At 40.4% G+C, this 24282-nt stretch overlaps 1 protein-coding gene across 1 annotated transcript; it reads right to left on the reverse strand.

Annotated features, from left to right (window-relative positions):
* Nucleotides 1-3588: 3588 nt before the first annotated feature.
* On the reverse strand, nt 3589-24282 carry LIPA (lipase A, lysosomal acid type). The gene is made up of 10 exons (XM_074959031.1): nt 24166-24282; nt 22170-22281; nt 19524-19644; nt 16599-16797; nt 14855-14964; nt 14208-14344; nt 11771-11917; nt 9331-9402; nt 7356-7427; nt 3589-5571 (listed from the first exon to the last, which is right to left on the reverse strand). Exons 2-10 carry the CDS (start codon nt 22278-22280, stop codon nt 5338-5340), a joined length of 1203 nt encoding a protein of 400 aa, XP_074815132.1. The 5' UTR covers nt 22281; nt 24166-24282; the 3' UTR covers nt 3589-5337.

Consider the following 24282-nt stretch of genomic DNA (forward strand, 5'->3'; position numbering starts at 1 on the left):
TAAGTTGCTGAACAATTAGGGAACATGCTCGTTTAAAGTTGCGAAATGCTCCCTTCTAACGTCGCTTGGCCGCTGCCTGTTTCGTCCACTGCTTGCAGGAAGAGCAGCCCGTTGCAGCTAGCTGGTGGGTGGTTGGAACCAGGGTGGACCACCAGCCCCCCTATCAGCTCCCCGCTCCCCTAAATTCCCTGTGCAGCAGCTGTCCCTCCCCCCACTGCCATGTACTGCTCCTGCCCTCTTTGCCTGGGAGCCACTCCCAGAGACTCCTTCTTGCTATGGGGGGGGAAGAAGGGAAGAGGGGGGCTAATGCCAAGGTGTCTCCCTCTTCCCCCTGCTCCTGCACCCTGCTTACCCCATCTTCATAGAGCAGGGGGGACACACAATGGAGGGAGCTTCTAGGCAGTAGCTGCGGTCTCAGGTCTCAGCAAGCTGATTTAATTAACAAGGCAGTGTACTGAAGCCTGGGGTCAGCTACTTGAAGGGGAAATGTGCATTTTTTTCTCTCACACACAGGGTGTGTCTCTGTCTCTGTCTCCCCTCCCCCCTCTGCTGCCTTGTAGAGTGTGAGAGTTAACCCTTGAGGGCTCAGTCAATTGCTAGTTCATTTAGCAGTAAGGCACTCCCTGGGAAATGTCCCACCCTCTTGACTCCACCACCTCAACCAAGCTTCACAATCATCATCGCTATGTACCAGTATTAAATTGTTTGTTTAAAACTTATACTGTGTGCGCATTTATATATATATATAATATAGTCTTTTTGTCTGTTTTTATATATATATATATATATAATATAGTCTTTTGTGAAAAAAATTTCCCTAGAACCTAACCCCCTCATTTATATTAATTCTTATGGGGAAATTGGATTCGCTTAACGTCACATTTTTCAGGAACATGAACTCCTCACTTAACGTTGTAGTTCTGTACTGGCTGCTCTTGCAAGATCTGCTCATTAACATAATGTATTAGCCTGGCTCAGCCAATCAGCTTCCTGTAGTTATATTTCTAGATCATTCCTATTACATCATACCTATAGATAGCTAAGCTCCTCCCTTTGATGCCATCTTGAGTAGAGCTCCTCCCTCCGATCTATTTTTAGATAGCAAAGCTCTTCTCTAGGAACTGTGGGAACTTTCCATACCCTAACCCTGTGTCTTTCAGAGAGGATTACTGTGTCCGCCATTTTGAATTTCTAACTTTAAACTATCACTAATTACTATTTATCTAAAGCCTTAATCTTAAAACTAACTACTGTTTTGTGCAAGTCAGTGTCCTGATACTGTCACCACCTTAATTTTTTCAATAGGGAGAGGTGAAATTTCTACAATATTTAAACCCCTTTTTTGCAGTTTTTCTCTGCCGGTCTCTATCAAGGTGCTGCAAGGTTTTTCAAAACAGCTAAAAGCAAAATCATATTACAAGACCAGACTAGAATGAAGGTGCAGTGTCAAAAATTACACAGAAAATTTAATGATGTCTTTTCAGCCATCAGGTGCTATTTGAGCTATCTATTGTGGTACACTACAACTGGCTGAAACTCTCTGTAAATGCCCAGTGCACAGACCCTGATCCTACACTGGAACCCTGGGTAACCACCCAATCTCAGCTGAGATACTCACAGGGGTCCTGTATTATAGTCTCCCCCAGTTCCAACACACAACCCCTAAACCATGTTCCTTGGTCAGAAAGTCCAACATGACTGTGGCCTGACGAAGATGGGGATAGTGAGCATGAGTAAATGCTTGATGTGGCGTCAGGGAGGGCTCAGCAGGAGAGCATTCCCGTGACTCACACCTGGCTCCAGTCTCAACCCTAAGAGCAGATAACAGCAGGTGCAGACTGATCAGATGGCTTAAAGACTATTTGAAAAAGCTGCAGCAGGATGCAGGGATGCATCCTTTTAAGGGGGGGGGGGCAGCAAGTGAGGGGATGGGAATAATGTAAGGCAGCAGATGGCACCTCAGGGCATTCAGCCAAGTCCTGGAGGAGCAACAGCCTAGAGGGGCAAGAAGTTGGAGGATTTCAGGACAGTTGAGAGCAGCTGGGGGTGAGTGTACCACATTAGCAGGCTTGTATGCATAGGCGGGCATCGGTGAGGAGGAGGAAGGACTGTGTTGCCCTGGATGAGCGTGTCTAAGCTCAGGGAAAAGGACTGTGATAGACACTACTAGACTGGGGCTGGTGATAAACATTTTGGCCACAGGCTTCCTGAGGGAAGGTGAAGGTTGAGTGGCTGTGCGCCCCACCAGGCCACAAGTCCAAACTGAGGAGCCACCTCACCAGGTTAGCATATCTCAATTCTATGTGCACCACTGGTGGGATTAGAGGCCTCAAGTGGGGAAGACTGTTTTGGGCACCTCCAGAGACGGATGACGGGACTGTGCTATTGTTTCACTCTTGCTGTTCCTTGAAGTCCCCCATCCCCTTTTGGCCCATTTATCTGTACCCATTCCCTCTAATATTCTTTTATATAAATAGTCTCAGAACCTCTGTATGAGCTATTGGTTTTTGTGTCAGGGGCTTCCAGCTCCACATAAACAAAGGGGGGGTCTATGCCCAATCCGAAGAGAAATAGGTGCAGGCATGTGCTACCTTAGGACATTTATCAGCACCTGTGTTCAGCATGAAGAAGGAGGGGGTGGTACGGAAGATTTAATATCATTTTAAATACTGTACACTCCACCAGAATCATTTTCCTGCCCCCACCCAGCATATATGGCATGCTTTTTCCCATTCCATGTATTCAAGCACATCCTGCTGCCAGCAGATATACCTCCACAGGAACAGAGGTAGTTGTGGAGTTTATAATCCCTATCCCAGTCCCTGCAAAGAACAGAAACTTTGCAGAGGCTCCTGTGGAACATGGGATGCTGCTTTTGTGCTGCCTCCACTCATGCTGGGACTCCCCAGGGCAGCAACCTAGGGAAAGTTGATAGTTTGTGGACCCAGCTACCCAAATGCTCATTCTCTACTGTACTCACAACATGAACTTGCTGAGTTTAAGATCAAACATGTTCCAAAGGGGGAAACCCTAATGTTCAAATGCAATTTACAGCTCATGTTCAGTGTATGGAGACAATAAATGAAATTCATGTTCTCTATCTTAGAGAGAGTCTTGAGACTAGGCCACTGCATAGCAACATTGTTATTCACTGTATATCAGATTAACAGACAACGGGGTAATGGGATTGTGACTATGAGTGTGAAGAAGGAAGCCTTTTCCCCAGGTCACTGGTGTGAGGAGAAGTCATAACCTACTGTATGGAGGCTTAAAAGCCATGTGTTGGGGTCTCAGTCTGGTTCCTGTGAACACGTTATCAAAATTGGCACCCTTCTTGAAAGTCTCACATGAGAAGCCAGAGACTTAATGAACGATCTATTAGCTCTAGAGAGCGACCCTTTCACAACTGGGGTGAAGTGTGCATGGGCGTTTAGTCTGCTACCTTATCCCTACATTGTATCCGTCCCGGACACCTATGTCAATGAAATATTTTTGACAAACATCATATATGCATATGTAAAACTACATGCAGCGTAACAGAAAACACCATTCCAAGCTCTGACAGATCATTCTGATTTATTGAAAAATATTTAAAGCATTAATGATCATGCACCGCGATGACAGCTGTCCAAACCACTTCACACTCTTTCAGAGACTTCCTTTTTAAAGCAACTGAAAGTAATCTAAAGCAAATGCCAATACCAGGAGTATAGAGCATAGGGCTCTGTTAGGAGTCACAACTAGGATATTAAGAGCAATTTTTTAAAAAAAAAATTAAAGTACCAGAACTTATAAATGCAAGGGACTCCCTGAGCCTCGATAAGGAGTAAAAAACTCCAAAATCATGGCTTTTTTCTAGTTTATTTACAAAGAATTCGCCACCAAGAGTTTAACATCTAATATTTTCTATATCAAATAGAGGAGGAAGCCAACGGACAAAGGATGGCTTTGTGGTTAGGATTACAGGCTGGGACTCTGGAGACCTTGGGTTTAATGCCTGCTCTGCTCTAGAAATCCTATGATCTCCTAGCTCTTCATTGAAGCCGCTGATTATGGATAGAGTTCTAGTGAAAATGTAGGCACAATATACCTGAATTACAGAATTGTTACCTTTGGCCCCTCCTCTGCCAGTACTACATATTTGAGCCTTTTTTTCTAGTGGTTATCAGTGCAAAAAAATAAATTACATACATCTTCCACCCTTTTCACTGCAACTCATAACAAGTAACCATTACAGAAAGCATTGTTTTCTTTTAACCTGTTTGCTTCTCCCAGCAATTTGCAAGGTCAAACAATAAGTAATAATTCTCATCAGTACTTTGCATTTTAAACAAAGGGTCTTAGTGTAGTTTTACATCAGTGTAACTCCAGTGACGTCTGGAATAATGCAATAGTGAATCAGACCCAGAATATGTGACTCCAACTGGCGCTGAAAGCATGCAGTGTCAGCGTGGATTCTTCTTGGAGTAATATTAGGAAGAAAGTAAACTGACAGGTTTAGCTGTTAAAATATGGCTAAGTTATGATTAAAGCACAGGAGAGAATAGCTAGGTGTCTTTGGTTCCTGTGCTGCCAGTGTTAAACTGTCACCGTATGAGCAAGAGCCCTACTGAAAGGTTTGGAAAGATCTACAGTAGAACCTCAGAGTTATGAGCACCAGATTTATGAACTGACCAGTCAACCACACACCTCATTTGGAACCAGAAGTACACTGTCAGGCAGCAGCAGAGACAAAAAAAAAAAAAAAAAAAGGTACAGTACTGTGTTAAACAAACTACTAAAAAAATAAAGGGAAAGCAGCGTTTTTCTTCTGCATAGTAAAGTTTCAAGGTGTATTGAATCAATGTATAGTTATAAACTTTTGAAATAATAACCATAACGTTTTGTTCAGAGTTACAAACAATGTCCAATCCCAAGGTGTTGGTAACTGAGGTTCTACTGTATTTGATTTTCAAACCCATGTTAATATTTTATTCAGGGGCAAGTGCTTATCTTTTGAACTTTCAGGCTGCTGACATGCAAAGTGGGTTAATTTGTCTTTTTAAAACCTATTTTAAATCCATGTAGATTTATTGATATTTCCTCTAGGCAAAGGCACATTATTGTTTTCTGACAGTATTACCACATTGCATGAAGCCAGCAAGATAGGAAAGGGACTGTAAGAATGAAAGAAATAACACTGTTTACATCAAAAATAGATATTAATCCAAACCAGTAGTCATTATTGGCATTTTTAAAGGCATTATAAATAAAGATGTGGTGCTATTGCCATGACAACACCACACATTCCAAGAGAGGCATTTAGCAAGATTTTAACCCCACACACCCCGGACAGTTTTACAGATATGTGCTCATCTCGTTAATGATTTCTTTATACATGCGATGGGGTGCGTCGAGACCCCAGATGAAATCCAGATGTTCCCATTCAGGAATGTGTTTGTGGTAAACCAGATTAGTGACTTGAGTGAGCAACATGCCAACATCCTTCCAGTCTGCAAGCCAGTCATGTCCACCAGTCCACAGTACAGTTGGCACAGTCATATCTTTTACTTTGTAGAATGGAGGGGTAGACTATGGGAGGGGACGGGGAGAAAAAGATTGCAATCTTTTAAAAATGAAAGCATATATACAAAAAAGACAACTCTGGCTTTAGAAAGAGCCCATCTGCTAAATGGGTTGTCTAGCAGTACTGCAATGTATTAGCAAATGCAAGAGGCTAGAAGAAGTCAGAATCCTAGCCCTTCCCTTTCTTTGCTCTGGAGCAGCAGTCACTGGGGGAGCAGCAGTCAATTCAAGAGAAGCCCTGACTAACTCCATGTTAAAACCTGCTCAGTAGGAAGAATGAGGTTTTTGGACATTGCAAGGTAATGTTGGATGAGTTGTGTGTGCAAAGAGTCTACCATGTAAAATTTTAATCCCAAACCGGCTTTTATAGGTCACTATTACACTGAAAGTAAAATTACACCTACCATGAAACATTACGCCTGCATGTTTCTAGTCTGTATTGCACTGCTCAAGCTAGGATTACTGCAAGAGATTACAGTCACAGTAAAGCAAAAGAAGGGTAAACTTTTAATGCTATGCACAGAGATCTAGAGAACAATTTGATATCCAAATGAAGCTACAGGGGGGGATTTAAGTAGGCTGAAGTTTGGCCAGGGCAGCATAATTAACCCTATACAACTCTAATGATCTCACACCACTTCTCACTAATAATCTAAAAACAGTCAGGCCTAAAGATGAGCAAATAAGTGATTTTTCAACTGAAGGGCCACACCAAAAACTCTGGGGGGGCAGAGGGGATTGGTTTATTTCTAACTACAGATTATTTTTTTCACATTTTCACTAAAGTGAAAGAAGTTTAAAAACAAAATTGTTTCAGACTAAAACACACCCTAAAACTAAAATGCTAAAATGAAATTTTTGTATTTTTTTGTTTTATCCTTTTTTAAAATATGTAGATATATTTCAAAATGAAAGAAGAAGTCAAAATATTTCAGAATGGTCAAAATGAATGGGTTTGACATTTTCAAAATAAATTCTCCCCTTTTGGCTGAATATATTTCCAAATTTGTGAATACTTTCAGTGCCCTAAATGCATTTTTTTTTTTTTTTGGGTGAATATACTATTCACTGAAAAACCTGCACCCAACTCCAGACAAGACCTTGGTTAAGACCTATTTACTGCACCTCTTGCAACACAGTATCACCCCATGTCATATCTGAAGCATTGACTCTGTACTGACTCTGTACTCGGAGACAACAGTGCCACCTTACGTCTAATAATTTCCTAGCGCCTATATCAGGGGTGGCCAACCTGTGGCTCCGGAGCCACATGCAGCTCTTCAGAAGTTAATATGCAGTTCCTTGTATAGGCACCGATTTCAGGGCTGGAGCTATAGGCACCAACTTTCTAATGTGCAGGGGAGCGCGCACTGCTCAACCCCTTCCTGCCCCCTCCCCTGAGCCTACCATGCCCTCGCTCCTCCCACTCCCCCTGCGAGCCTCTTGCACGCCACAAAACAGCTGATTGGGAGGTGTAGGGAGGGAGCAGGAGGTGCTGATCGGCGGGGCTGCCGGTGGGTGGGAGGTGCTCGGAGCAGGGGCGGGAGCCAATGTGGGGGATGCTGACGTATTATTGGCGCTCTTTGACAATGTACATTTGTAAATTCTGGCTCCTTCTCAGCTCAGGTTGGCCGCCCCTGCCTGGCCTGTATGTTTGCATCCCAGCTGCAGGTCCCTGCTTAATTTGCAAGGCCTCACTAGATCACAGCCTGACATGGTCTCCGGGCAGTTTTTGAAGTTTTCTTTTTTGTTTCTCAAGGATTGTAAGACTTCCATTAAAATTTCTTTACCTGGTTATAGTGAGCCAAATTTGCAGCCTTGCTTCCCCAGTCATAAGCTTTGAGTTCCCCAGATTTAACGGCCTAAAACAAATATTCACACAAAAACATGAAGGTCAGTGTCTGCACTCAGGAATTGTAAAGAAAGAACAAGATGGTTAGTTGGAGAACTGCCTTAATCCTATGTGATTAAATTCAAAAACAAAGAACACACCACAGGGAGAGGAGGTACTGTTTTACCTATACAATGAGACAAAGATAACTGAGCAAAGGAAAGCCAAACTGATTATAGCCTTTGTTCTTCTACAATATTCATTCTACTATTCCCACACCCCCTTCCCCCTACCATTCCCATGCCCACTTCTTCTCCACAAGGTGTCTTAGATCTCACATTTTCACCTACAGATTATGGCCAGAAGCAGGAGCACACACCATGTACTGAAATGGAATAAAGAATTTTATTAAGTAATACACAGGTGGCCAGATTTTTAAAAAGGTAAACATGCAATTGTGCTGGATTTAATCCAAACTGGGGGTTGCACATGCATATTGGTCTGAATATTTCAGAAAATCTGGCTCAGTGCCTGCAGGTCACTATTTAAGCAGTAAAGATTTGTTCCACCAAAGCTGTTGTTTTGGTGCATTTGCATTGCAGCAAAGCAACAATGAATTCATGTCACACAAAGCCATCTTAGCCATTTTGGGAACAAGAAAACTTAGCCAGTTCTGGGAACAAGAATGGATCATAGCACAAAAAAAAAAATAAAAAAAATCCAGGCCAACTACTCAGGTGCTTGTCAAAAGCCCTTGTTGGAGTTGGGGGGGGTCGGGGGAAGGGGAAGGGAGATGATCTCTGGTAAGCTTTTTGGCATGCATGTAGGTTCTTTTAATTGTTTTCAGTATGTTTTATCTGTAATGCTTTCACCTTAAGAATAAATATGCTTGCTTAGACAGGGCTGCATGGTAACTTAGAACTGGGGCAATTAATCTGTTCAAAGCCTTCGGAGAGAAAGCAGCACACATGCAGGCCTGTTAAAGGCAGTCCGTCTTGCTGGGGAATTCACAGTGTAGCAGCGTTGAACTACCCCAGTCAGCACGGAAAGAGATGTGGGTCTCTGCCAGAGGTGGACAATTGAGCAGCCGGGAGCCTAGAAGGGGTGCCCTCGCTGGACCATGGAGGACAAATACAGGTGCAGTTGCCCTGAACTCTGACAACCACATCAATGGAGTTTTCCTTTAAAACTTACTTAGTACTGTTTACAGTCCAAAAGTTTTCAGAAACAGCAGTCTAAGAAACATGAATCTTTAAAGCCAGCTTTCTGTATGAGCCTCTCCCCACTTCATTCCAGGCCCGATACCTAACCCATGGAAGCTCAAAGTACACTTCCCAGACCAACACACACTTTGTGTAGACAACCAGGTTGACTCTAAGATTGTATCTTACTTTCAAGCACCTATGCAGGGACCAGCAGATGCTGATTCCACGAGAAATCTCTTCCCGCAGCATAGGAGTACAGCACCTGCTTTATACCACTGAGATACAGCCACTAAATTAATTGCAAGTATGTGGACTGCAAAGTGTAAAAAAACCCTACTGTAACTATCCACAATTTGTCCACTGGCCCTGCTACAGTATGTAGCTCATGGTCAGAAACCAAGGTTGCTGAAGGAGAATCAAATGTTTGTTATAGCAACTTGATCTCTGATATGGTAGTTTAAAACACAGGCAGAAATACTGTCTGCTGATCTGAAGCACCTATTATTTTGCATTCATGCAAAAATATATGCTGCATCAAAAGGGAAATTTTAAAAAGTTTCCCTTGCAGTGATTAATACCTGCTGTTCTGACTTTCTCCTTAGTAGTCCCAGAGTCTTCTCAAAGTTGTGCTACCATGGGATCATTTTGACATTTTTATCCCTATTTCACTGACAGCAGTATTTTATAAACAAGTTAGGTCAACAGGCACTTTAGATTCAGAAGCTCTACCTGGGTCCAATGGATCATGTTTTGTACAGATGTCCCAGCAGGGCAGTGTGTTGAATACACGTCGACTCGGCTCTGCAACAGCAACATAGTTAATCACAATTTTCATCTATTAATATGCATCAGTTCCATCCTTTATTGCTTTTTGCACAACTGAATAGAGTAAATTTAAAAGAAATAAGTTCTGATCAGAAAGTTAAGAGTAGACTAGTATACACAAACTGGATAGGATGCTTAAGTCTTGCCATTAATTGAATAACATTGTCAACTTAGTTTAAAACTAAAGTTTGATCTAAAGCTGTTTTATTTTACCTTAAAATTACACTTTAAAAAAAAAAACACCAAGAAACTGAATCTGACTAGGAATGTTTCAATGTTTTGGTCTGAGTTTTTTCCAAAAAACAAAAACCAAAGCATGGTTGTGAAGGAAGAGATGTAAGCCTTCTCCTAACACATTGAAAAAAACAAGGAGAATAGTATTGCTTAAGTTACTAGAAGCAAAAGTGAAACTAACCACTCTAGCTTTGTTTCCCAGCTGAATGAAAAGCAAACTAAATTTAGAAAAACCACTTCAGTTTTAATAGTCTATGGTGTCCTTAATACAAGGATTTTGTCATAAATATTGACTTTAAACTGGACAGTGATATGCATGAGTAATTTTTATATCAATTTACAAGTTTAAAAATTTTAATGTTAGCAAAAGCGTTCCAAGCTCTTCTAACTTTTAAACGCCTCCCTACACTATACTAGTTTTGACCCGCTGTTCAACCTACTTCTACTAATGTAGACTGTTGCTCCAAATAAGCTTCATTTATTTTCAGTTTAAAAATACCGTCTCCTGAAAGCTGAATCCTCAGACAGAGTAAAGTATTACCCAAATTTAGAACTATGCAAAATTGTGTGGGGAGTGGGAAATTCTGCACACAAAAATTAGCATTTTCCCTATTTCATATAAATTATGCCATATTCAGATTTTCGATCAAAATTCCTTTTTTTTTTTAATTGAGGGTGAAATCCTGTTTTGAAGTTAATATTGAAGTTAATGACAAGACATCAATTGGGCCACATTTCAAATTGTGATTTTGCCCAAATAGTTCTTTTGTGACAGAAGAAATGATTTTGAAGATTTTCCCCACAATATTTTAGTGCAGTTGCATGGAAAAGCAAAAACTTAACATTGAAGTTAAAGTTTTGTTGGGAATATTTTGCACAATCTCCCCCATATGAGTGTCCCCATTTCATTGCTCTTTCAGGTGGCCAGTCGGATTCGCACTCACTCTCTCCATGACCAAACCCAAAGCTCCTTATGTCTATTAGAACATAAAAGCGGCCATACTGGGTCAGACCAAAGTTCCATCTAGCCCAGTATCCTGTCTTCTGACAGTGGCCAATGCCAGGTGCCCCAGAGGGAATGAACAGAACAGGTAATCATCAAGTGATCCATCCCCTGTTGCCCATTCCCAGCTTCTGGCAAACAGAGGCTAGAGACACCATCCCTGCCCATTGTATTCTTACTATTGTGTCCCGACCACTGCCCCCAGCTTACAGTACTACTCCACAAACCAATTCTAAAAAGTGGCATTGTGGGATTCCATGTTTATTGTCTGTCACAGATGTCCAGAGCAATGTAGAGAGATGTTCTGCTATTTGGTGTTTTTTGTTGGGTTTTTAAACAAAAACCCAACTCTGGAAACTCAACCTTGAGACTGGAAATTTCAAGCTGGATTCTTTCCTTCTGAAGTTTTATCACCAGCAACAAAAGGTTCCACAGGCCAAATTATGCCCTCATCAAAACATACATCCCTTCAGTCTTTAAACTGCATCTTCAGCGACACCTCTGCAACATTTCCTCCAATGCATTTGTACAGGTGTAACCGATTAGGACGTGGTAGACAATTTTTTACAAAATTGCTTTTCAGACTAGAAATGCACTTAACCAATTTGTCCACAACACACCTGCACTGTCTCCTGTGCTTCAATCTTCGTTTGGAACACAGAACAGCTACAGACTTTTAAAATGTACAAATTGACTCCTAGAAAAACAATTGCATATGTCCACTATGAGATCTGGAAATCTCAGCAGCTCTTGCACATGGATACATCCCAAGCTGTGAAGTCTAATTTTTACTTCTCCCTTCTCTCCATGTTCTATACCATTAATTCTCTTCACCATCTATCCATCCTGCCCATGTTCTTCCCACAAAGTACAAAAAAATTGTTTTATCTTTTCAATCCATTTTTAAATTTAGTTCTATGTATTTTATCAACTGGACTGTGCAGCTGGACTCCTGTCCATAGCAAGAAAAGATACTCATTCAATCTCTCAAGAACTAGAAGGTATTAAACTTCTTTTAAGGTACATATGGAGTATAAACACTCTAAGATCATAGTCTATACTCTTAAAGTCACAAGGAGATGATTGCTAGGTATATACAGAACATACCATGTTTAAGTTTCTCTCATCAAAACCACATATAAGAAAGAAGAAATTGCCACAAAGGTCATCCAGTAATCTGTGGGTACAAACATGAGTGGCAAGCCACTTCAGCAATGAACTCTGGGGAAGGAATTGCTTCTTTCCAAACATATCCTGCAAAATAATAAGCAAATACACATAACAGAAGGCTATTTACTTTTACTCATACTTTAGCTTTCTTGGGATAACTACTTCAATTCATAAAAGAAAGATTAAGAATGTTTCTCATTACACTCCATGTGTGCCTAGATCAGGGGTCAGCAACCTTTCAGAAGTGGTGTGCCGAGTCTTCATTTATTCACTCTAATTTAAGGTTTCGCGTGCCAGTAATACATTTTAACGTTTTTAGAAGGCCTCTTTCTATAAGTCTATAATATATAACTAAACTATTGTTGTATGTAAAGTAAACAAGGTTTTTAAAATATTTAAGAAGCTTCACTTAAAATTAAACTAAAATGCAGAGCCCCCCGGACTGGTGGCCAGGACCCGGGCAGTGTAAGTGCCACTGAAAATCAGCTTGCGTGCCGCCTTTGGCATGCGTGCCATAGGTTGCCTACCCCGGCCTAGATCATTACTCTGTAGTGAAATATATAATTAGTACCTTTGCTATCAAGTTAAGAACAGAATAAATTATTCATGGCTACCCAAAGAAAATCCATGAAAATTCCAATTTTTTAAAAAGTTTTATCAGTTCTATATTCATTATGTCAGAGAGGGCATGTCAGATTTCTGCTAAAGGTTAAATATTTTAAGCTACATCTGCTTAAATTGGGATGCTTGATATTTGAAGCTTCCTCAATTCAAACGATGTGAATAAAACCAAGCTTGCGTTGTGGTGGCAGTTTCCTCTTGCAAGATATTTTTTAAAAGTCCAAGGGTTTGAACATGATCTACAGAGTGCTTTTTACTCACACTGACACAGCACAAAGTCGATGACCTATCCACTAGTTTATGGTTTATTGGGTGGTTCCACAATAGCTCACTGTGCAAGTCACTGTGACTGGGTCAAGTTTCACAGCACCATGTGAACAGGTGCATTTTTCTATAAAATAAAAGCCTCTTAACTGGGGACACTGATCAGCCTATTATTCTAACAAAGCAGCCATCTTCACTATGAGAAGAGGGACAGAGTGAGCTGGCAGGTGTTATTTGGCCTAATCTCTATCTGTCTGAGGAGAGAAGGAGAGCCAGTGGCAGTTAAAATGCACAAAAATATCTATTCAAGATATGTCCTATGGTTAGAAAAGGTACATTACGCCTAACAGAGATAAGGTGACACTTCCAATATCTAAAACCTCCTCTGCCATAACTCACATGGCTCGCCCTCCTTCTCCCACCAAAGGATAGCTGGGTGGATGGAGGTGGGCAGTCCAGCCCCTATACACAGCAGCTAGTGAACATCTTCACTGTATCCTCCTTCTGTTTCTTCTCACTCTGTTTGGCAACTTGTGTGACAAATAAAAATTTAGAATTTCAAGTCTGAAAAAGCACCATAGTATTCTTTACCAGCCCAACTCTCCTTAATGGGATCAGCATTTATGCTAATACTCGCCTGCCCAAGAAGCAGGCATTAGATTTAACAGGGTCTCTAGGAGCCATACCAATTTAATGGAGTGGAACATGTGAGTTTATCAATGGAAAAATCTATATAAAGACTGAAGTACACAGAGGTGATTGCTAAATAAATCTGCAGAAACTGATGACAAATGGAAAATATTCTATATAAAGGAAGAAAGGATATCACATGACCCTACTAACATTGACTAATTTATATATACCAGTCATGGCTTTTTGGAAACACAAGTCCTAGAACCATGTGCAAATGAGTAAATGGAATACTGATGCTTTCAGGTTAAGCCCTGTTTATAAGATACGTTTTAAGTTTTAACCTTCCCCTAGCTTCTCCTGTCATGTATTTAAATTTCTCAGCCTGCTGGTTCAATTCTCCCATTTTGAAGGCTTTCAACATCCTTGTGTATGGTACAAAGATAAACAGTGTTTTCAGATAGCATGTGATCCATCATCATCAAAACAAATGTCTGCTTTTAAAAAAAAAAAAAAAAAAAAGTGAGTAATAATGTAATGTGGAACATGGAGCGCAGTGGGCAGCATCAAATACATTTTGTGGTCACTGGGGCAAATTCTACTCTCAATTACGCAGTTATCAATACAGAAAACCATCACAGAGCAATTCTGGACATATACTGATACAAAGTCAAAATTTGGCTTAGAACTCATGTTGTGAATGTTAATCTTCTGTACAAGTGTGTACATCGCAAGAGAGGCACATTCATATGCATTAAGTCTACAAGCAGTTTTATTTATATTCCCTACTAAAACCATTTTTAATGGGAAAGAAATACTCATTTATGTTTAAAACAAATATCTTGACTAAAATACATACCTTGAGCAGCAGCTCTGGAAGCACTCCAAGTTTTGTCAGAGGGCTAGTGGAGAACTTGACTGTGGCTACAGGTGCCAATGCAAAAAACATTTTTATTTTCTTAGCCAGCTCCGGCATAGTTGAAAATGCGATGAAAGCTATAAAAAAATATGACTGCTTAAGACAATATTTGACAGAAACTAAATCAGATTTTTAGCTAGGGCATGTTTTCATTATAGAGTATGTTTTAAGTAGTATGTTTTAAGTTCTGAATTTGGAAATTGTGTATGTGTTTAGAGAACAATTTGAATTAGCATCAGTCCTGTATTTCTTTAAATACTGGTTTGGTTAATTAAAGGTTGACCTGAGCATCAAATTCTAGCTGGAGTGATGAATCTATGATTTTTCATATACACTTTCACAACTCTTTAGAATATTTGTTTCTACATAAATTGGATGAATAACATAGTCTATTAGCTTAATTTACTATTTTATATGTTTTCACTTCAAATAAATAGGTGAAAGTTAATTCTCTAGCCTTTTAGTTCTAATGAGGATACAAAACAAACTGTACTAGTAAATCCGTATTTTATCATTATTTAACCAAAAGTGTGCAAATCTCTCTTTTAAAACAATGTATTTAAGTTAAATTAAATCTCTTAACATACCTATAGTGGTACCCTGTGAGTGGCCAATGTAATAGATTTTCTCCTGTCCAGTTTTATTCACAATAAAGTTTATAGTGGCAGGAAGGTCGTATTTAGCCATTTCATCAAAACTATAACATAAAGACAAGAAGATGGCTATATAAATAAAGCTATAAAATTTCCATATCAACATACACAGAGTAGAACTATTGAATGGAACTTTAGTACATTGAAGATTAGTCAGATAAGAATGAACAAAAACTTCCAAAGGTTGATTCCAAACAGCCAAACTCTGACAAAGATTCACTTAGGGCTTGATCCTGCACCACTCAAGTCAATGGGAATTTTCTCATTGATTTCAATGAAGGCAGGATCAGGCCATTACAGCAAATTTATCGTTCCCCACACTATTAGCATATTAGCACATATATAACCAGGATAAAAAATTGGAGTGGCACAATCTTGTTTAATCTGTTACTGAAGTGGGGTAGTTGACAGAGCATAAGAACAGCCATACTGGGTCAGACCAAAGGTCCATCTAGCCCAGTATCCTTGTCTTCCGACAGTGGCCAATGCCAGGTGCCCCAGAGGGAATGAACAGAACAGGTAATCAAGTGATCCATCCGGTCACCCATTCCCAGCTTTTGGCAAACAGAGGCTAGGGACACCATCCCTGCCCATCCTGACTAATAGCCATTGATGGACCTACCCTCCATGAACCTATCTAGTTTTATTTTTTAACTCTGTTATAGTCTTGGCCTTCACAACATCCTCTGGCAAGGAGTTCCACAGGTTGACTGTGCACTGTGTGAAGAAATACTTCCTTTTGTTTTAAATCTGCTGCCTATTAATTTCATTTGGTGATCCCTAGTTCTTGTGTTATGAGGAGTAAACAACACTTCCTTATTTACTTTCTCCACACCAGTCATTACTTTTAGACCTCTTTTATATCCCCCCTTAGTTGTCTCTTTTCCAAGTTGAAAAGTCCCAGTTTTATTAATCTCTCCTTATATGCCAGCCGTTCCATACCCCTAATCATTTTTGTTGCCCTTTTCCTCAACTTTTTCCAATTCCAATATATCTTCTTTGAGATTGGGTGAGAGCAGGGTGAAGTTTTTCAGTTGAACAGTTTATTTGCCAAAAAAAATGCAGATTTGGCCAAAGAAATTTCAAGGGAAGGGATGGGAGGGAGTCCTGGCTATAGGGTATTAGGGGTGGGGGGTGTCTCAATCTCCTCTCTTGAAGCTGTCTCACTTTGTATAAAAAAGTGCATGAATAGTCATTGGGCCAGACAGAGAGCAGGAGAGAGAACGACTATATCCCCAGTGGCTGAAGGAAAAGACCTGGGTTCCAGTCCCTGCTCCCCAGCAGGAATTCAAACCTGAGTCTCCCACATTCAAAAACAATGCCCTGACCGCTGGGCTAAGGGGGACACCCTACTGCCTTGGCTGTGAATTGAAACCTTAGTTTCCTTTTATTTTTTTAAAAATGCCTGGAAACAAATCGTTTCATTCAACCCAAAAGGAAATTTTTCCTACTTTTTCAATTCACCAAAAATTCAAAAAGTGTTTCAGTTTGACCCAAACCAACCTCTACTCTCTCGGCTCCAAGAACTTCCAGGAAACCAAAAATTCAGTGATCGGCACAGCGCTAATAGTGGGGGCATGGTACCATGGAGGAAATGAGGGAAGGAAAGGAGTGGTTCCTGTTGACAGCATGTATAACATGTAATAAACAGCACTCCTCAGAAATGAGATCCAGCTACCTGAAAACCCAGAATTCCTCTTGCTTCACTGTATAGTGTTTATGCTTTCTGGACCAAGTGTTCCCCCTGCTGTTTCCCATCCAAACATCATAGCCAGCATCTGCCAGCATAAAGCCCAGGCTGTTGTTGTCCAAATTTGTGATCCAGTTACTACCATCTGCAAGAAAACCGTGCTGCAGAAAAACAGCGGGCTTGGGACCTGAAAGATAAAGCATGTTATGTAGTTAAAAATCAAAGCTTCATGTTCTCCTGGCACTGAACTCCTGACACAAATTCTAGTGAGTATTCAATATTTGCTTCATATCTATATTTGAGTGGTTAAGCTATAGGACTGTAAGATTAGCAGCCTTTATGATACTCACAATGTCTTAAATTCATGCACTGTAATCTTCCACAATAGCAGGTTTTTAAAGAAAAAGTTATTTTATTGTTGTTATGGGTTTAAAAACATTACATTAGGTGCTTAACTAGAGCAAAAGGCCCTACTATTTCACACACACCCAAAAGCAGGTTTGCAACAAGCAAACCCGAGAAAAGCAGGAACTACAGCAAGAACATAGAGAGTGCTATTTATAAGAGGCCTGATCCTGAAGGCATGCTAGCTTTTCTTCATTGTCCTTGCTCCCCTCCTCTTCCCACAAGGCCGCAGAAGGCATTCTTATAGGTGAATTCCAGGGATCAGGCTTTTCAGGCTAAGACAATGACAAACTAAGATGGTGTACCACTGTCTTTAGCATCAGATCCCCTTCCACTTTGTATCAACATTAACATCTGCTGCAGGTTCTCAGAATGCATAGGAGCATGGGAATGGAAACTGGGAATGGAAGGTGAACTTACTTTAATACCTTCCATTCACGTACTGATGTTGATTTTTAGCACTCATTAACAAACAAAGTCATTGCCATTTTTCTTTTTAACTCAACAAAATTTCCCTTACAGTTTTTGCAGCTGTGAAACTGTAGACTGTTGTGGACTTTCACTTCAAAAGATAATGTCATACATAACAGCAATTAATCCCATTCACATTTCTCAGATATTGCAACAGAAACATTATGAAATATGTGCCCTATGAATTCTGTCAGTAGTAAATATACACTGTTTGGGAAAAGATACCAGGTCCATAACAGCTTGAAGTCAACATGAACTTTGAAGTCTTCATTCTTCTTCTAGGGGATCCTACTTGACAAAAGTTGCTCAGTAATCCTTGTTTTTAAAAAATTAAAAGTATTTTACAAAACATGAATTTTGATACTACTTCCTCCTTCACCTCCTCATCACTCTTTTGAGACAGGAAACTTCACTCTATTTGCTTATGTTACAGATGAAAGATTCAATAAAAAAACCTACAGAAGCATAATCTATCTTCACTTTGTGGATTTCTCAGGATTTTTTAAGCACTAATATAAAACTAGCCAAATTGACTAGCTTGCCTTGTGCACCAAACTGTCTGCCTGTATGCTCTTTGAGATAGTAGTTAGGGGGCAAACGTGCTTCAGAGAGATCAAATCAACCATTAAGGACAGACAGATTTTTTTGCCTTTGGAGGAAGAGGGTCTTTTGCCATAGTATTTGTTCACACCTGCAATTATAGGATATTTGCTTTTTCCCCCTTCCATAAGATACATATGTATGCATCACACATCTTCACCTTTTTAAACTCCATGGGTTCACACTCTACTCTCAGATATAAGCATGCAACTCCCACTGAAATAAATGATAGATGCATGCATGCCTCAGAGGGCAGAATTTACCCCAAGGGACATTAAACATAATTTGATTCTGGCCGAATTCATCCAATGCTATTCAGATCTACATGGATACTAGTTTCCACAGCATAATAGTATAGCAGATCTAAGACTGTTTCCTGCACATGCTTCTCTTCTTCCACATCCATTTTAGTCTTATTTTCAAAACATTCTATAACTTAGGTCTTGCCAGTACCTTTGGCCTCATTCCCTCCTATACACACTCCCACTATCTACACTTATCCCAAGCTTCTCTTCTGAAAACTCCCTTTGTCTCCTCTTTTGATTTCCCCTCTCCTAATTTTGTGCCTTCTTTCATGCCACTCTTTACGGCTTGGACATCCTCCTCCTTAGTATATGCTAGTCATTCTCCTTCCCTGTCAAACACTTCTGAAAGGCAACCACTTCTGGCGAGGCAATAAGCAACAACATCCACTTGGCCCTCTGTCTTGGCTTGGGTGCAGTACAGCTTAAAATATCCAATTTCTTTAGAAACAAGATTTTTTTTTATTATTACAATATTTTATGTACTGTAAATAGCTATGTACAATATGGTGCTATAGTAATTACTACTTTGCTTTATAGTTTCTTATAACGACAAGGAGAATAGCATGCTAGAATCTAAAATCAAATCAACTTAGTCTAATTCCTATTTCCAGGCAGAAATCAGAAGAGCACTGGGATTTTGTTTGTGTTTTGTTGGGGGAGGGGAAGTGTCTTTCTGGTTTGTTTTTCAACAGAAGAGGAATAGGACCTGCCCCTACCTTTAGTGTTAGTCAAAGTTTTTAAAACCAAAAAAAGTTTAAAAAATGATATTTTCGCAACAGACAGACTTTAATACATTCTTACTTTAAAAAAAGTTACCATTTCTCTTATCATAAAATGAGTTTTTTCAGTAAACGTAAAATTTCAACACACACACAACAAAAGTGTCTGAGATCCTGCAAAATACAAACCACTTACAAATTCTGAATTTTGGGGGGGAATCCCACGCCCCCCCCCCCCAATAATCTAACCACTCTAACATAGTCCGCACTGTTATTTTCCTTTATAAGTAATTGTAAACCACATAAGTTACCAACATTTTATCCTGGTCAGGTTTATTACAAGAGCTAGCACTCTCTAAATCAAAGTGATCTTTTTCAAGCCTTCCCTTTCTTCAGGCAGAAGTAAATCTTACCCTTCTTCCTCCCATGGCTTTTCTTCCCATGAGGAATTCTGTTAATGCTAAGGATATATCCATCTTCAGTCACCACTTCATGCTCCTCACTAGGGTAGCCTCTGTAGGTAACAATTTCACTCTGCAAAAAGAAAAACAAAAGCTTTTAATTGAAACTTTTGACATTTTTAATTCATTAATGTCTGTATAGTGCTTCGAAGTCTTTCCACAGACAACAAAATAGAAGTGTGATGTCTCCATTGCTGTGGCTATGTCTGGTACGTAGTAGAGAGAGACCATCAGGGAAAGGTTTGTTACTAGGTGATGATGTGTTCTCTACCGCACGTGTTTTAGTCACCAATGAGAATTAGGCACCCAACTCCCACTGACTTTCAATAGGAGTTCGGCACTAACAATTCTTGGTGCCTTTGAAATCTCTCTCTTATCTGTCTCAATGTCCAAGCCCTACAGAGAGAGAGCTCCAGATTCTAGTTCGTATCCCAGGCTAAAGCTGGTAGTCTATGTCTCCACTATAGAGAAGACACATAGGTCATCTAGTTTGCCACTAACCAGAGGAGACGAGTGCTGGAAAAGGGGGCAGGGGAAAGAAGATTGGGACAACAGGATAAAGAAGGGAAAGACTGAAGTGACAGAGAGAAGGACAGACAGACAATGCCCACTGAAAAGAGCAAACATCTGTCAATGACAGACAAGTGATGTCATCAAAAATTGTGCTATCAGTGGCAGATGAGGGGATGCATCTGTCTTCTAAAGGGCAAGATTTTTAAAACATTTCAAATATTAGAGGCATGATCCTTACTCCTATTTATCACTCATGGAATCCTATCAACTTAAATAATCATCTAAATGACCCACAACACAGCAGGTTTGAAACAAAATGTTGTATAACAGTGGCTTCAATAAAGTCATTTATATTATGACTTAACCATTGCAGAAAGAACAGGAAAGTTTTGCACACTGTTCAGATACGTGGATTATGGCTTTTAATGTCCGACACTAATGCTATAAAATAGGACTACTAAACACCATCTCTTTGAAAAACTCACTTCTATTCCATCACTTGCAAGTGAGTTAGTTCACAAACCTTTAAAAGAAAAAAAAAAAAAAACATTTAAGCAGAATCATTTAGAAGATGTGTAAATGCCTAACCAGTACACTGCATGATCCTATTGGCAATAACTCTAGTTACTATTTTTTTTTTTTTTTAAAGTGCTCAAAAATATGCTAGGTGTTGTATGGAAAAGGCAAATTCTCTCTTCCCCAAAGAGTTTATAAGCTAGTTTCAGATGTGATGCAACAAGGGAAGGTAACAAAGAGTGTGGGGAAAATGAGAGGAGGGGCAAAGGTGCCGATAAGATCACAAGTAATTAACAGCAAGTCCTTACCCAAGGACAGAAAGAGGGAAAAGCAACAAGAGTGAAAGCGAAGGGGGAGCAAAGCAATTGTCAGGAAAACCTTACTAGGAACAAGTGGTTTTAATAAGTACAGTTCCTTCTAGCAGTTTTAACTAGAGTGGAGGCAGGGCCACAGAGTATGATCTGGAAAAAGGTGTAAACAGTGGGGTAGCAGAATTTACAGATGACACAAAATTACTCAAGATAATCGGCTTTGGACCTAACTACCAAGAGTTACAAGATGATCTCACAAAACTGGGAAATTGAATTTCATCTGCCATTTTGTTGCCCAATGTTGATAAATGCAAAGTAATGCACATTAGAAAACTTAATCCCAACTATACATACAAAATGATGGGGTCTAAAATTAGCTGTTATCACTCAAGAAAGATCTTGGAGTCATTGTGGATAGTTCTCTGAAAACAACTGCTCAATGTGCAGCAGCAGTCAAAGATGATAACAATGTTAGGAAACATTAAAAAAAAAGGACAGATAAGACGACATAACATTATCATAATGCCACTATATAAATCCATGGTATGCCTACATCTTGAATACTGCGTGCAGTTCTGGACACCCCATCTCAAGAAAAAATATTAGAATTGGAAAAGGTACAGAGAAGGGACACAAAAATTGTTATGGGTGGGGAACAGCTTCCATATGAGGAGAGATTTAAAAGGTTGGTACTGTTCATCTTGGAAAAAGAAATGACCAAGGGGGAATATGACAGAAGTCTATAAAATCATGACTGATGTGCAGAAAGCGAGAGTGTTATTTACCCTTTTATATAAGACATGAGACAGCATACAGGCCAAAGATATGTCTTATTTATATATGTTACTTCCTCTACATCTTTCTCACATGCACACCCATACCCACAATCAATCCACAGCTTTTTTCAATTTGCAAGCAAGGAGGGAGATGGAAACAGAATGTCACTGACAAGATTCCTGCTTACTGTCAGGCGTCTAAACAGGTTAAGCAATTTAAAGAACTAGGTTAGACACTTTCCCTCTGTTCTTTATTCCAGACCTACAACAAGAGCATTATTCATTAAAGTTTAAATAGGCAAAACACCCTTCCACAGTTAAAGTAATCATTTTCAGAAGTCAGCATTTCCCCACAGTAAACATACTACAATATCTAAGATAACTAGAGTTATTCACTATATATAGTAACCATATGGTAACATGACAATCAACAATTTTTTTAATTGGTAGCTATTGAATGAATTTTACAATACATAACTTACAATATTCATAGATGTTTCAGGATCCACATTTCTTCTTCTTCTGACAAATGCTTCTGAACTTACAATTCCTTGGATCAAACATGCCACAATTATGAAGAGCCACATCTTCATTCTATAGAAATACATTTCTTTATGTATTTGTGTAAGAAAATAAGGCTTTGCAAAAACTACACTGTATAAGAAAGAAAAAAAGATTTATGCTGCAAAAGAAAAAAAAGCGAGACCCTGAGGTTAAGTTGTATGGCTTCTTCTACAGAAGAAATAAATTGGCTGGGGGAGGAAAGGGGGAAAGGAGTAATATACAAAGAGTCACGGTCTACTATAATTGAGAAACTTTTCTGCAGCATTATTTGTTTTCATGAAGACTTCCAGTGGATTTAATACAAATAAATCAAATATTCTTCCCTTCCAAAAATCAACATTTTCTCAAATGGTGATGTAGTGGACCAGAAACAAAAACCTTTATAACAGCACATCAATATTAAACAAAGAATGGAGAAATCTGGGCCAACTGTATTAAGCTGCGCATGTACTTCCCTGGATTTGCTCTTATAAAATAACTAAGAAAATCACTACAGTTTTCTTGTGCAAACTGCCCACAGAAGTGTAACCATCTCACATGCGTAATATTCACAATGCTATTCACCTACAGTTATATCCAGCCCTGACTTACCCATCTCACAGCATCCAATGCTATTAAGCTTAACAAAAAACAAACACTCAAAAACAGGTTTCAGAGTAACAGCCGTGTTAGTCTGTATTGGCAAAAAGAAAAGGAGTACTTGTGGCACCTTAGAGACTAACCAATTTATTTGACCATAAGATTTAGTGGGCTACAGCCCACTTCATCGGATGCATGCAGTGGAAAATACAGTAGGACAATATTATTGGGTGTATAACAACACCCATTGTTTCATGTTCTCTGTGTATATAAAATCGTCTTTCTGTATTTTCCACTGCATGCATCTGATGAAGTGGCCTGTAGCCCACGAAAGCTTACGCTCAAATAAATTTGTTAGTCTCTAAAGTGCCACAAGTACTCCTTTTCTTTTTGCAGATAGAGACTAACACAGCTGCTACTCTGAAACCGGTCACGCTAAACAGTTTGTTCCCTTTAGCTGACACACTCTTCCCAGAGCTGAAGAAGAGCTCTGTGTAAACTCAAAAGCTTTTCTCTCTCACCAACAGAAGCTGGTGCAATAAAATTACCTACCTTGTCTTTCTAATCTCCTAGGACCAACACAGCTACAGCAATACTACATACAAGAGTCAAGACAAAATTCACCGCAACACATTCAAGAGTCAGAGATTTAGCAATATTCATGGTATCTCTAAAGCAGGGGTTGTCAAACTGGGGGTCGGGACCCCTCAGGGGTCACAAGGTTATTACACGGGGGTGGGGGACACGTGCTGTCAGCCTCCACCCCAAACCCAGCTGTGCATCCAGTTCCCTCATCTGTAAAATGGGGATAAATACCTACAATAGGGGGGGCCCATTTAAGTACTTTCGAGAGGAGGGTGAAGCCACACAACTGTGACCCAAACAGGAGGCATGCTGTCCGCTATCAGTATTAATTTATTATTCGCCCTGGGGTAGCACTTGAGGTCGAGGATCAGACATAGTTCAGGCGTGCTAGGTGCGGTACAAACATCTAAACAACAATCCTACGACACAGCACAGAGAAACAGGAAGCCGCGTCGAGCGCCCCGGCCCTCGGGAAGCGAGGGCACAACTAGAGCTAAGCATTAAAAGAACGGCAGGGGCCTGCGCTGGTTCCCCCGGGGGAGTCAGCTGCAGGCCTCACGGCGCCCTACGAACGCGGATCCCAGCGCCCTGCCACCCGCCAAGTCTCTTGCCAGCGTCACCGCCCGGGCCGTGCTGCCGGCCCGGGGGAAAGGTCCGTCCCGCCCCGCCCCGCTCCGCTCCGTCCGGCCGCCGCCGGGGCAGATGTGCAGGGAGGGCGCGCGGGTGGAGCCAGGCAGCGGCCGCACTGACCTGAGCGGAGGCTGCCGCGGAGCGCGCCGGCCGGGCTGCCGGGGACTCGCAAAGGGCCGCGCGGCTGCTGCTGACGGCGGGGCTGCTGCGCGCGGCAGACGGGAGGGGGGACGCTTC

The sequence above is a fragment of the Natator depressus genome, chromosome 7 (assembly GCF_965152275.1).
Source record: "Natator depressus isolate rNatDep1 chromosome 7, rNatDep2.hap1, whole genome shotgun sequence".
NCBI classification, from domain to species: Eukaryota; Metazoa; Chordata; order Testudines; family Cheloniidae; genus Natator; species Natator depressus.